Below are 14745 nucleotides of genomic sequence, written 5' to 3'. Positions count from 1 at the left end.
ATGATCTTACGATTAAACGTATATATTTTTTTAACAATACAAAAAAAAAAACAATTTTTTTTACTGAAAAATGTTTACGTTCAATGGATAAATTTCATAAATTTCTGTTGAATTTGTTTCCTTTTTTTGGGTAGTATAAATATGTACATTAATAATAGCCTAATAAAAAGTAACATTTAATAATCGCAAATAAGAAATGAGAGGACCATCTATTTTTTTTTGTTTGTTTATACCTAATCACCAGTTCACGTAAGCAAGGCAGGCAATTTGTACATTTTTTAAAGTTTACTTACTCGCATTTTTTTCGAAAATGCAAAGAAAGAGAAAACAAACAAAAATAAAAAATAAAATTATCTTACACTGATAACATCACGATAAAAAAACGAAATAAAAGGATAACACTAAGTGTAGGTTACAATATTTACGTATTTTTTTCTTTTTTTCAATTATTAATAAATTACTTAAGGTACATCAATTACATAAACAAAAAAAAAAAAAAACATTAAATTTCAGTCAAAACTGTCAACGGCAGTAACCGCAATAAGCCAAATAGGCTATACACCTTACTTATTACATATTAAACAAAAAAATTTAAAATCTATCAATTTTTTTTAAAGAAATTATATAAACTTACCTGCATAGATATTGATTAATTTGGGAATTGTAGCGTACGTAGGGACCATATGTCTCCACATTTCTTCCACAAATACAATCCTAGCGCCTGATACAAATAGATTTATGCTCACCGTTGGCTTCTATTGGATAGGAACCTGACAAGAATGGAAGTATAGAATAAAGAGAGGAATTGCCAAGAACGGTAGACCGGCCGATAATGTCTGGACAATTAATGGATTAGAGAAACATCGCCACTAGGTGCAAGTCAAAACTTTTAGGGAATAAAGAAATAACAATACACTTCACCAGTAATACACTTTTTAAATTTTAAAATATGCTCTTTGTTTTGTTATCCTTATAAGTATGTGAAAAACGTAGATAGAAGAACGAAGAACACACGACATTTTTAACTCAATATTAATCGTTTTCGAGAAGTTTACTTCAAAACACACAAGACTATTATTTTTGAAAAAAAAAACACCTCTTCAGGCTCAAAGAGAATCGCAAAAATTGTACTCCCTAAGAAAAAAAAAAAAAAAAAAAACGGAAAATTTTAATAATCGCAATCGTAATAGGAAGTCATATTAGAGTAAGAAAAAAGTAAAGCACGTTCTAAAAGAAGTTGAGGATGCTGCATAAAAAAATACTTAAGAACCCATAAGGGTAGCTAAGGATATCGCCCTATACACAGACAGGAGAAACAGAGCCATGCTGATCCCTTCGTATCATCCCTACAATTACCTTGATAATACATGAAGCTTTCTTTTTTTCTTTTTTTTTTAGTAAAATAGCCAAATTTGTTTGAACTCTCAACACTTTCTTATAAAAGAGAAACCAAAAAAAATATGAAAAAACAACATTTAAGCCACATTATAAAAATAATAATAAAAATAAATAAAGCAGCTTTTAAAAATTTGATGAAGAAAAGGTTACAATAATTTTTATAGCCAAATAAACAATATCGCAGTTAAAATTTAAATAATAATGACTGGAAAAAACAAAATACTAGTTTATTTTTGAACCTGTGCGCATTGTTTTTTAAACTTAATTTTTTTTGCGAATATTGTTGCTGAAAAATGATAACAGCAAATATCGATGATTGTTTTTCTCCAAGTGAGAAATTTCATGACACGTCATTTCAGAATTTGTAAATAAAATTGAAAAAAAATTATACAAATATACAATTATAATATAAATAATAAAAAGGTAACATTTTGGTAGTTTTATTTATTTGCTTTTTAAATATTATTTCGGGCCTAGTCTGCATTTTTTTTTTTTTTTAATTTAAAAGAGGAAGGGCGTTTAATATATATATTTTTTTAATTTTAGTGTTTTTAATCACCAATTATGGTATCATCTTGTTTCATTTCCTGCGGTTGTTGTGACAACGCTTTAGTAAGTGCGGCCGCATCTTTTAAGGATAACACTTGTAGAATTTGTGGTCCTTCTGAACTAGAAGACATGGCTACCAGTTGATGAGTTGCGCCAACCGCCAGTGTGTCTACATCGTTGTCACCACTTCCGTTAGAGGGTTCCGTTTTAGGTACGTTTACAACAGGCGTTACTACCTGTAAACAATATAAAAAGGTAAATAAAAAATGAAAAGGTAATTGCGTCAATTTATATTTTTTTGGGGCCACGACTTATTCTAGATTGTATTTTTTAGAGAGAGTATTGCAACATAAATCTAACGCTTGCTCTTAACATCGTGGAGCGTGGAATTGAGCCAAAAAAAACAAACTTTGTTTTGGACCATGTATGAGCAATATCTCACAGTGCTCTTTATTTAAGGCGCCTCAAATCTGAGTAGTCTTCTCAATGAACCTTAATCACCAGACAATGAGCTATAGTAGTGGCTCCAAGTGGGGAAACAAAATCTCAGGACAGCTAGGTTGGACACCAATCCAGATATCCTGACTATTTTTATAATTATCAATTTGAATTACGAGTAAATACTCATGCAAAAGTATTTGTTTCCGAGGATTTAACCCTTATTCGAATATATACTTAATTATTATTATTGTCTTAACAAAAAATAAATAAATAATATCTACCTCTACAGTCCATATACACTTGCAATATTTCTAGCGAATTTTGCATCATAACCATTGACTTCTCATTTCTTCTAGAAAAATGGTTTATTTACCTGAATGGTGCCATCGTTTTGGGTGTGTATCTGTTGGATATTGGCCACCATAGTCTGATACATTGACGCCGATACTGGAACCGTTATCATCCCAGACACTGATACAGGATAAGCTACACAAAAAAATAAATTTTTGTAAATACATTATATATATATATATATATATATATATATATATATGTATTTGTTAAGTGTATAATATACACAAATGATTTACTTTGGCCATCTTCGCCAGTGATGATTAACTGCCCTTCTTGATTGAGCGCCTCTTCAGAAACATTTGTAAGATCTACTGCTACGCTTTCATTCTGTCCGTTTACATCCGCCAGAGCATGAACCGTGCCTTCACCTTGTCCAGCATGAATCTGAAGAGCGAGCAAAAAAAAAAAAAAGTACTATTTATTCTGAGCAATAAGTGTTCATGATTTTTATGCAATTAGAACCAATTCTAACGTGGAAATTGAGGGTGCCTAACAAAGGAAAAACAAAAAAATGCTGAATTCTATCTTGGCTTAAATTCTGGCTCAGAGTCCATTTTTTTCAGCATTACTAAAGGCTCTTAGGGTGCAGATTAGGAGAAGGTTATGGGCCTGAAAATCTTAACGCAAGGTTGACTACTTTTTAATGTACTTTCTGCAGGAAACTTAACACTTGCAAAGGTTGATACTAACATATTTCCATCAAAATGTTAAACCGACGTCACAAGCAGATGGCCTGCGACTAACCGACACTATATGTAAAACACATGTACCTTAAATGTTCCGTTACCAGACTTTAAAAGTAGACACTGTTTTTCTGGAATGATTCTTTGCAAAAAACACACCTTAATGGAAGCCACAACTGGAAGCTGGCATTCATTAAACCATTCTTTCTTCAATCTATAACCCTACCAACATTTGTAAGGTTTTCGCATTGCCTATCTCTAGTATTTCTTTTGGTTTTTATTTTATTTTAGTATTAAAAAAAAAAAAAAATCAGTGAGAAACTATGGACTCGACAACTCACTTTTTCGACAGTACGAATTAAAAGATAAGTCTGTCTACTTCTTGGATAAATGGTGAATTAAAATAATTTGTAATAAGCATACTTTTTAATAACAATTTCTGCAACTGGAAATCGAATCTCTAGAACCTACATACGACCTTCCTACGAGTGAGCGTTCACCTGCTTAATCCTGCTCACTTAATTGCATACCTATCCCGAAATTCTTAAATTACAATGGAAATCCACTTACCGTGGCTACACCTTGCACATGGGCAGTTGTACCATCGGGAAGAGTGATAATTGGATTATTAGGATCCACTTGAATTATGGACACAGTACCGTCTGGATTACTAATAGTCTGCAGAACCGCTGGAGTGTATTGGGTAGTTACCTGAGAAAAATTAAAAATTAAACATTTGATAAAAATTCGACGAAAATCAGAGCAGTCGAAAAACTCTTACCAATATCTGTAAGATTACAATTCAATTTTATAAAATATTACCTGTTGTGTATCTATTGGACTTTGACCAGGACTATCTGGAGAGGTTTTCTGTGAAGAATGGAATTTCAAAACTCCAACAGAAGCTGGAGGACTTTTCTCTTCATCCTCTTCAGAAAATGCAGGTAAAAGATCTTCACGACCATGGAACTTATAACAATTGATCACTATTTGTCGTAATGCATGTGTCCAAGAAATCTGAAAAAGATTTTTTTTTAGAAAAATAAATAAATAAAATTGTTTGTACCAAAGAATGTTTCTAATTTTAAATAAAATTCTGAAAATGGAAGAATTCTAATATAACTACGTATTAAAGCTATAATATCGATTATTGCGGTAACTTTAATCTAAGCTTACCTTTTGTTTATCATCTTCAGAACGTGCATCCATTCTAACATTCGCCCAAGGTAACTCTGGAGGCCACCAAGGTGGGCGAGTACTTTCTCGACCCCAGCCAGGTTTACCGCGTCCTGTACAAATAGATATAAAATTAAAATATCAAGTCTAAACTGTCTACAAGTTTTGCTTTTATAAGAAAAGCGCTATTTCTTACAGAAAGTAGCTTAATTTTCTTTTAAAAATCTATTTTTTTATTGCTAAGAAACAAAAAAAAAAAAAACATATAATATACCATTTCTATTTACCTGTAGAATATTTCAACATAAGCGGTATAAATGCCCGAAGTTGGGCCTGAGTCATTTTTTCTACCGGAGTTGGTATTCCATCGATGATAAGTGGAGGTAGTTCATACAAAGATGGATCTTCTTGTACTGGAGGCGGCGCCTGCTGGGCCAAGGCAGACTCCAGCTCATCCATGATCATCAAACGGAGATTCTTAACAACGTCTTCCAAAGGTTTCGCTCCGAAACATCTGAAACTTGTTGTAGGTTTTCCAGGAGTGGCAACTAGTACCACTGCTTGTTGTCCAACTCTTGTAGCAAATTCATCAATTGTTTGCTTTAAAAAAAGAAAAAAAATCTTATTAATTTTATTGGTCCATAGACTAACCTAAAATACAACTATATTTCCAACTTACTCTTAATTTTCTCAGTAAACGATTCTGTTGTCTTTTCCTGACTGATGGATTTGTTTCAAAAGTATGCGGTCTCTTTCGTTTCTTGGCAGAGACAATCGCAGCAGCAGCTGCCATTCCTACGGGGCCTGAATTTGAATTGAAATATTTTTAAAAACATATCTCTAAAAAATAAATTAGAGATTTAGAAAAACAACATTAATTATCACAAAATAAACAATTCATTCAAATTTTTGTTTAAAACACAAGCTAAAAAAGAATATACGTATTTATTTTATTTCATTTAACAATAAACCATGCTTATTTCAATAACAAAACGAACTAAATAAAAGATGTAAACAAAATTTTACAAAAAAAAAAAAACAAGGTAAAAACAACGACTAACATGCACCAAAATTGCATAACAAATAAAGAAAATAACAAAAATAATATCCAAACAAGTATGTTTTTAAAGTTTAAACTTCATTGAAATTATTACTTTGCTAAATGGTCGACCTTAATGCTTATTTTCTATTTTTTTTATAAGCAACACAGTTATAAAGTGTCCCTTAATAAAGGTGGATTCTGATATGAATGCTTTTTATTTTTATTTTTTGGAGTGAAGTACACTAATACCAAAAGGTAAGATCTTCTGGAGCCGGAGGAGACCACATCCCCTTCAACATCTCCCAAATAAATCATATATCTGAGAAATTTCAAACCCTTGGAGTGATTTCTCTTTATAATCACCAGGAAATTAACCATGTTTCCAAATCATACTAGAATTACATCAAAAAGCAGTCTTATAAGACGTACCTAGGAATCTCCCATCAGAATCAAACATTGAGCTATCATTCATCATGTTCTATGCCCCAGTTTTGTTCAAGTGACGTTAAAAATATCTTGCAGCATGCATGCGAAGTCCATGATAAGCGCCAGATCTCTACCGATTCTATTTGTCCCCCAAATCTTTGCTTTCTTTTTTTACTGTCTGAGCTTTCAAGAGCTTAATAATTTGTCAAATAATAATAATAATAAAAATTTGATTTGAACACCCACTTGACTCTCTCTTCTTACGATTCTCTTGTTGTTGGTTTATAGAAATATTTTAGCACTCTCAAAATGCCCCAAAACAATTTATTCGTAAAATGATCCTAATAAAAAAACCGTTGATAAAAATAAGTAAAAGAGAACATTTTGAAGACATTTTAGAAAAAAGCTCTCTAAAACTTGAAAAAAATCCATTAAATAACTTGGTAACATTCATTAGTTCTGGAATTTTTTTCGAACTTTAAACTTAATCAAGCCATTTAATCGCTCTTTTGTGCTATATAAAACATGAACAATATACTGATATCGATACTTTTGAGGGAAGAATAGGCCAACCCCTCTCCCATGAGCACCTTTAATCGAATTATCACAGAAAAATTTAGCAAAATAATGCGCGAGATTAGAAAGTTTTAACCACAATCTCAAAAAAAAAGAAAAAAAAAAGTAAATAATCCATTCAGTAAAAACGGAATTTCCGGAAGTGGAATTTTGAACCCTAGGTTGGAGTTGGCTTTTATGGTACAGTTTTCATCACTTTTTCGGACTCAGGAGACCTCCTCTAAACGGATATTAACGGTGGAAGAAACCGAAGAGAAAGAGAAAATAATAAATAAACAAATCCTCTAGCATAATTTGGTCACTTTATAGGCCGTTTGTTTTTCTTATTTCGATGCTTGGAAGGTCTTAAAACTTCTTTAAAGGTTATAAGATTTTCATAATTATGTTGACTGACTAATTTTTTTTGAAAACAATGAAGTAACAACAAACTTAGAATACCATGCTTTAAGTTTTACTTATTTGTAAAAAGTTGTTTTTACAAAAAACAAAAACAAAAAGTTATAAAAACTAACAACAGTAATTACCTTTCGAAACAAATTTTGCATTGATTTTTAGCGCAAATTAAATATAACAAAAATAAAAATTAATAGAAGAAAAACAATATAAATATATTTTTTTTTTGGTTTAAATTAACTAAAAAGAAAACAAACAAAGCGAAAATTCACCAAGTGAAGCCTGTTTAATCCAACCTGCAGCAGCCAACTGAGCTGTGACATCATCGCCCATCGCAGCGGTCATCAGATCTGAGGCCCCATCGAAATTAGATGAATGTGATGAGAGACAGTCATCATCATCACTATGGACTGTCAAAGTCAGTGACTCCGCACCGCCACTAGTTTCCATTACTGTCACCATAACACAAGTCTACATTTTGAAGGGTCAAGAAAAAGAAAAGAAAATATATTATTAAATTAAAATTATTTCTGAAGAAAAGGAATACAACAGTTTGCGTCATCAAATTTTCATGAAATATAGAATTTTGGGTGCACAAAAAAAAAAACTGGTCTTAACACACACGACTTTCTCTTACCACTTTTCAAGGTCATTAATATTTTTGTGACTTGGATTTTTTTCATCCATATTATTTCTAACCAACTTTTAAGACCGCAATATTTCACTGAAATGTAACTTCACAGAGAAGCCTAAGTACAATTTTCAAGAAATTTAACTATACATTGAACTCCTTATCAAAAACTTACAGTTTTAAAAGTTAAATATAAGGGTTAAGTTATTAGTAATAATAATTTTGGAGAGGGCCTTACATAAATGGGGCTAACTCCTCTCCCATCCGATGTACAGCGTCGAGACCCCCAAAAGGCACATGCTACATAAATTTACGAATCAAATGACACCTCATTCATGAAAATCGGTTCACGCGTTTAGGCGCTACGTTGTTCACAAAAAATGTAACAAAAAGAAGAAGAAGAAGCAGAAGAAGAACAACAAGAACAAGAACATTTTCTGAAAATGCCGTTTTTTCTCATTTTCGGCAACTTTTTTCTCGAAATCTATTAGATCTAGGTTGTTGCAAAAAATTAGTTATAAAGGAGGATTTGCACTATATTTTAAAGAAAATTTGGTAATTTTATCTTTTTATAGAAAAAGAGAAAAAAATTGTCAAAGTTGGGTGTTTTTCAACGTTACGCTTTTTCGTGCAGTTTTTGACGGTCAACCCTTATACAACTGTCCTACCGGACAGTTTTAATAAAACAAAAAATAAAAAAATACTAGTAGACACTCAGGATAACTGATCTTCAATTTTAAAACTTTGGTTACATACTAATTCTATTTGCATTACTACTTAATTTTATAGATGATATTTACAGCTCAGTGGCACGGTCACAATAAGTGGGAAACCTAATCACCATCACTGACCAGATATGCCATTAATCGAATCTTTCCGGGAAAATTTTTCAATTAAAAAGCTATAGAATAACTTTTGCGCTAAAGTTAAGCAAATTTTAAAGAAAATCATAGGAGCCGACTTCGAGATAATCCCCCCCCCCCCAAAAAAAAACTGCTAAATCGATTCAATAGAGTGTGAGACTACTGGACAATAGATTTAGGCCCATAGAAAATCAATAATGTCGCCCGAATGGCATTTATTCGAAATATTTATCGTGAACTTCCTCCATTTAAATCTCGCTCACAAACACCAAATTGATTAGTGTACAATCATTTTGTACTCAGGGTATCTTAAATCATTTGAAAAGTAAAAATAGGAAATTCGACATTGTTCTCAATACCTTCCTCTTACTGGTAAGAGAAAAGAAAAACGGGTTTTTCTCGAGAATTTTGTTCTTTAAAAAGTGAAAAACGCCTGTGAAGCGACACTTTCTGTTCCAAGGATTTTGATAGCTAAGTTACGGTCGGTTTCCTTGGTGGAAATCAAACTTAATACTAAAACACTCTAAATGTAAAATTAACAATAAAACAATTCTTCCTCAAATGAGAATTTAAAAATGTACCTGGAATTAATAGTGATGTAAACCTTTGTAATCCTAATTTTTAAGGAACGGACCCTTTTTATTTTTTAAATTATTCTATTATTTACAAATATTTCCCTGATATAATTATCACTTTCTCTTAATCAATGACTTTGGTTAACATCTAGAAAAAAGTAAATTATTAGAAACAACAAACATTAAAAAGATAAAAATGGAAGAAAACAGAAAATTAGGTGAGATTATTATTAAATAAAAATAAATAAATAAAATAACAGAGAAAAATTAACTACTTTCACTTACTGCAATTATTGTAAAATTTCTAGATACTATTAGGATTATAGATTGCATGCATGACTCAGGACAACGGATTTACAATCGTAAACAGCATAAGGCCATTTTAGTCTTCACTCCTAACAGACATATCATTGACATGGTAAGGCAGTCAGGCTCCTGTGGAGCCAAAGAAGACATCAAGTTAACCACATTACATTTTAGTGGGGAAATGATCGAACATTGACGGATTCCAGGATGAAAGAAACAAGTTTTGAGTTAACCTGCTCTAGGGTCACAGCGGCGTTTAGTTTAGGTTATTTTTTTAATCCAACAAAGATCATCAACGCTCATCATTTTACTTGATAGGATCTCAAGGCCACTTTTGATTCCTTTGTTGAACGATCATCATAATCCAGCAAAACGATGCTCGGCCTCGTGTTGCAAGAATTTTTCACTTCTTACCACAACTTTGATCACGGGGCTTTGCTCGTTCTAATGGGCAAAAAGTTTTGTCAAAACCCTATTTCTGGGGAAAACGATGTAAGATTTTAAGTTGTAACTTCGATATTTTTGTATTCACACACCATTCACGAAACTCATTTCTTTTTATTACAGAAGACTTAAGATTATATTTCATAGGTTCGAAAATTTGACACAGTAAGCGAAAGTAACAATATAAAAACAAAATATAAAGGAAAAAAAATAAAAGTTATAGTTCATACTTATTAAAAAAGCAGTCTACAATGATTCATCTCAGCTCAATTTATTATTTTCATTTTTTTTTTTCTACTTTTAAACTCAAATCATCTCTTAAAGATATAATTTAAGATCATTTTTTTTTGTTTCAGGGGAATAAGCATCAAAAAATGATCAATCTGATTAGAGTGGACCAGGAACTGTGCAAATAATAAACTTTGTTAAATAAAAACAAACAAAAATATATAAAAACACATACACATTAAACAAAATAAGATTAACCGATTGCTAAGTTTTTATTTCATGAACTATCAGTAATTTTAAAAGCTGAATAATTATTATATTAATATTATTAATAAAATCTGAGCAATGTGGACTAAGAATGCGGAAAACTCTAAAAAATCATTTTTTTTTTTCAAGGGACTTTGTTCAAACTTTCTGAACAACAAACTAGACCAACGATACACCAAAAGTAACCGTACGTAGTGCTGGGTAACCAATCAATCCACCATATTTAGGCTGAAGTGTATGTAATTAGGAATTGCATTGAAGATAACTTGATAAAAGGATCTTAAAATAGGGCATTCTGATCTCTTTAGCCACCCAGACTGCGGTAAAAAAAAAAAACATTGACAGCTCTTAAAACCAACTAATCCGTCGATTGAGGTAGCTTTTACCGGCGCAAGAAAGTAGCAATTGAATGGCTTCAGAGAGAAGCAAGAAGTTGCCAACTTGGAGACTAGAGGTGGTATATACGCACAAAAACAGTTGGGAAACGCTGGTATTTGTAAAAACGATGGTCTTCTCCTAAGTAATCCTACAAAGGGCTATGCACAATTAGCCTTTTTTTTTGGCTGCAGTGCCTGGGTAACGGGTCGCTTCCTGATGTAGTCCACTTTAGAAGCCGAACAGCAATTTATCTTTGCAGAAAAACTACAAGATTTCGCCAGCTTATCAACTTTACAAGTAACTATTTCTGGCCCGAGTCACGTTAAAATCAGTAATCTACACTTAACCGCAGAGCTAATTATTTTTTAATTAGAAAAACATGGCAAACAGGTTAATTTTTTGAAAAAAAAAGTACAAAGAAAAATTATAAATAATTATCTGAGTGTTAAAAAAAACGAAAACAAAACAAAAACCATTAAAAAACCAACAAACACAACTCCCAGAGGTTACAAAATTAAATTTTAAATTATTTACAAAACACTGCCAGTAATATTTTCAATTTAGTTACTATATAGAAAATTAAATTACCTGTAGTTACTATTGCTTTATTATCATTGGCTTTTCTTTTCTTTTTCTTATTTTATCATCCAGCAATTAATTTAAATACTTGAATTTCTTTCTTTATTTTTATAAAATATGTACAAATAATTTAATAATTAATAATGAAAACAGCAGTTCTCAAAATATTATTAATAATCTTATTGCACTTGTAGTAAAAGAAAAGAAATTTCTTAATTTTTCCTAAAAGAATAAAAAGAAAACAATATTTTTGGAATGAAGGCATATAAAGTAATGGATTAACATAAATAAGATACAATTTATTTACAATAAATAAGGTAAAATAGTACTTTAACTAAACATTTCTTTAGAGACCCTGGCAACCCTGAGAGTATCCCAGCTTATTAACACATACATAACTACAAAACTGTTGCAACACTCATAGGCCAATACAAAAACCTGAAGGTGCATTCGGAAAACTCTAGGACATCTGCTCCAAAAATTTACCTTACTCACTAATTATTGTTTGGATCGTAAAGAGCTTTGGAAAGCACAGAGCTTGGATTCTATCCAAACCAATACTCGAGTAAATCCTCAAGGGAATACCGAATTGGGTTTGCAGATATGAACTTACCGGTTCATGCTATCGCTTTTACTTATGTATTTGGGGAGTTGAATTGGAAAAGATACACATTAGGTTAAGGACGCAAGTCTTTTAGAAACCCCAAGTAATTATTCAATCTGAGCCAGTGGCTGAGTGCTGAGGTGAAAGTAATTACTGCAAAAATTTTAAAGGACTGAGTCGTCATTTCCACCTAAATTTTAATAATCTAGTATAATAGTGGTTGTTGCTGAAGATCTGCTCAATGGAGGAATTCTCTGATTCACATAAGATGTGAATAGATACAAAAGCTGGGAGGTTTTTATTTTTTAGATAACCCCAAAAATTTTGTTTGAAATTGTTTAAAAAAAATACAATAAATTATAAAAAAAAAACAAATTTTTATAAAAAAAAATAATATAATTGATTTTTATGCATAGACTGAATAAAATACCTCAAATTTGAACGAAGATTTAAATAGTAAGAATGATTTTTAAAATCCCGAAGATGATTAACTTGCCTAGAAATATTGTAGCCTAATTCCGTGTTTTGGACTATCAGCAAGCACCTAAAAGTTATTGAAAATAAATAAATAAAATTATATTAAATATCCATAAGGCGACTCTTACGTATCAGTGTTAGTAAGGGTCTGAAATACAGTAAAATGAGTTTGAGCTACAGTTTGTCTAAGCATAATGTGTGTGGTTTGTCACTGTCAGTATTGATGTTACTATAAGACTGGGTTGCCAAAGAATGTCTTCCATTCAAATCTGTGGAAATAAAGTAGTCACTTCTACGGGGTCTTGATGATCCTTAGCCGGAATCTCAGCTGGTCTAAAACTATCTTTACTGTCCTAACTCGCACACAATATATACACAGTGGTCGTTTATGCGAGCTACTAATTGGATTAAGAGTAACCAGCAAACTTCATCAGACCAAACGCCCAAAAGCTTACAACGGCTCCATTTGTCCTTACTACTTCAATAACTCATGAAGAGGAGTCTCTCAAATTAAATAACAAAGCCAAGGTAAAGAAAGAAACAGGAGAGTGGTGTAAAATGCTGATGAAGCATGAGAATAATCACAGTGACATTAGGTACCCCTGCTTGTACTGAATAAAATATCTGCATTAAACTGATGAAATTAATAAACTGATGTACAGATGATGCATAGAATTCAACAGAATGTAAAATGATGTGAGTTTAAACTGGAAAAGATTGAGAACACAGCTTTACAATTAATAAGCTACAGAATAAAATTAAAGTTTAAAATACCCAATTTGCAATGGACGGGCAAAATATGGAAAAAGAAAAGACTAGAACAAAAAAGATGAAAGGAATCAAGTTGGTAACGCCTGCAGCCATGAGTAGACTAAGATATAGTCTTATAAAGAAACAATGCATTTAAATAAAACAAAAAGAAAATAGTTGAAGAGTCAGTTAAAATCAAGAAAAACACAAAATGGACAACTATTCAACAAAAGTTCAAGAACTGTTTAAATTACTAGCAAAAGAAAGAAAGAAAAGTATAAATACAGCAATTATTAGAAAATCTGAATTGGGGGACCATCATTTTGGGACAAGGTAAAGAATTAGTTTGTTTCTCAAAATCCAGATAATAGATTATTTTACAAAAAGTACTATTTTTTGTATTGATTTAATTGATTTGTGGCTAAAATTTAAAAGATTACTACTGACAAATATAAAATAAATTCATTTCATAGTAAAAAAAAAGGAGGTGTTGGTTTTCTGGTTAGAGCAATATTCATTTAAAATCACAAAAACTCGAATAACAAGGATTAAATGAATCCAATATTAAATGAAGAATTCATGTAAAATAAACATAGTTTATAGCTCTTCGATTAGTTACATAGCAGAGCTCATAAATGTTTAGTTAGGAATAAATTAAATAAGTAAAACGTAAAATTGACTAATAGTATATCTATCTTAAACGGTATTTTTTTTAAATAAATCTTCAGATGGTAGGGGATTTTAATCATTGAACATTAGCTGGAAGCTTGGGAGGTAGCTGACTAGTTATTGATTTTATGGGTTGCAACCTATTATATACTTTTTTGCTTAAAAATTTGAACGTTAAATGACAAAGCACTTAGTAAATCCTATCTTTATAAAGTTTTAGACACAAAAATGAATAGACTTGTTTTTTGATAAGCAAAAAGGAATCTATAGAACATCAAGCACTTGATAAGTTTTTTTATAGTGAAATACGTAAATAAGTAAATGCAAGGTAGCAAATTTTATCTTGCTTTCTAACAATAAAAAAAAAAGTTATGAAATTTTGAACGATAAAGTGTCAGGCGAATTAGACATTAGCCTCTGAGCAGGCTCAGATAGAATTATATAGGTCCTATTACTACGGCTGCGTACGCACCTGCGTGCACCGAGTGCCATTTTACACGGAATTCTGGCGACATAGAGCACTCAAATGAGGATGTAGTCTGATCGTGAATTAGGCGTCTAGCTGGGACAAGTTGACCGTCTTAGAAAAACACTGTCAGGTACATTGCAAACATCTCATTACACACACATCTCATCTCTCCTTTATTACCCCGTCGACGACCATATTAAATCGATCGATATTTATGTTTCCCATCCCATAGATATGGGAGAGCTTGTAAGAGTCGCCATAGTATATGAATGAAGTTTGGGCCTGCGCAATACGTGAACCCAAAACGCGCGATTTTCTCAAAATATAGTACCAAATTACATAACCTTTTAACAGCAGGCATCTAATTCTCTTATTATTTGTAAAAGTAACTCAAAGTTTAGATTACTCAAAAAAACAATATCAATAAGGAAGAAAATTAACTCACCTCAACTCAGCGTGACTCACTA

General features: G+C 31.5%; 1 protein-coding gene across 2 annotated transcripts; it reads right to left on the bottom strand.

Moving 5' to 3' along the window:
• Positions 1 to 6: 6 nt before the first annotated feature.
• ewg (DNA-binding protein Ewg) lies at positions 7 to 14546 on the bottom strand. 2 transcript variants are annotated; one of them, XM_074128486.1, is made up of 14 exons: positions 14282 to 14546; positions 12344 to 12457; positions 11319 to 11531; positions 10088 to 10261; positions 9114 to 9255; positions 7335 to 7509; positions 5281 to 5405; positions 4889 to 5201; positions 4602 to 4714; positions 4248 to 4442; positions 3996 to 4136; positions 2979 to 3126; positions 2762 to 2874; positions 7 to 2183 (listed from the first exon to the last, which is right to left on the bottom strand). In XM_074128486.1, exons 6-14 carry the CDS (start codon positions 7498 to 7500, stop codon positions 1950 to 1952), a joined length of 1548 nt encoding a protein of 515 aa, XP_073984587.1. In that variant the 5' UTR covers positions 7501 to 7509; positions 9114 to 9255; positions 10088 to 10261; positions 11319 to 11531; positions 12344 to 12457; positions 14282 to 14546; the 3' UTR covers positions 7 to 1949. The 2 variants fall into 2 exon arrangements, with proteins under 2 accessions (XP_073984587.1, XP_073984586.1); XM_074128485.1 differs by having other exon boundaries at positions 7311 to 7509; positions 14282 to 14545.
• Between the last annotated feature and the right edge of the window lie 199 nt (positions 14547 to 14745).

Source organism: Rhodnius prolixus, unplaced genomic scaffold (genome assembly GCF_049639745.1).
Source record: "Rhodnius prolixus isolate KJV_2025 unplaced genomic scaffold, Rpr scaffold_9, whole genome shotgun sequence".
Taxonomy (NCBI): domain Eukaryota; kingdom Metazoa; phylum Arthropoda; class Insecta; order Hemiptera; family Reduviidae; genus Rhodnius; species Rhodnius prolixus.
This window is presented reverse-complemented; position numbering and strand designations above follow the sequence as displayed.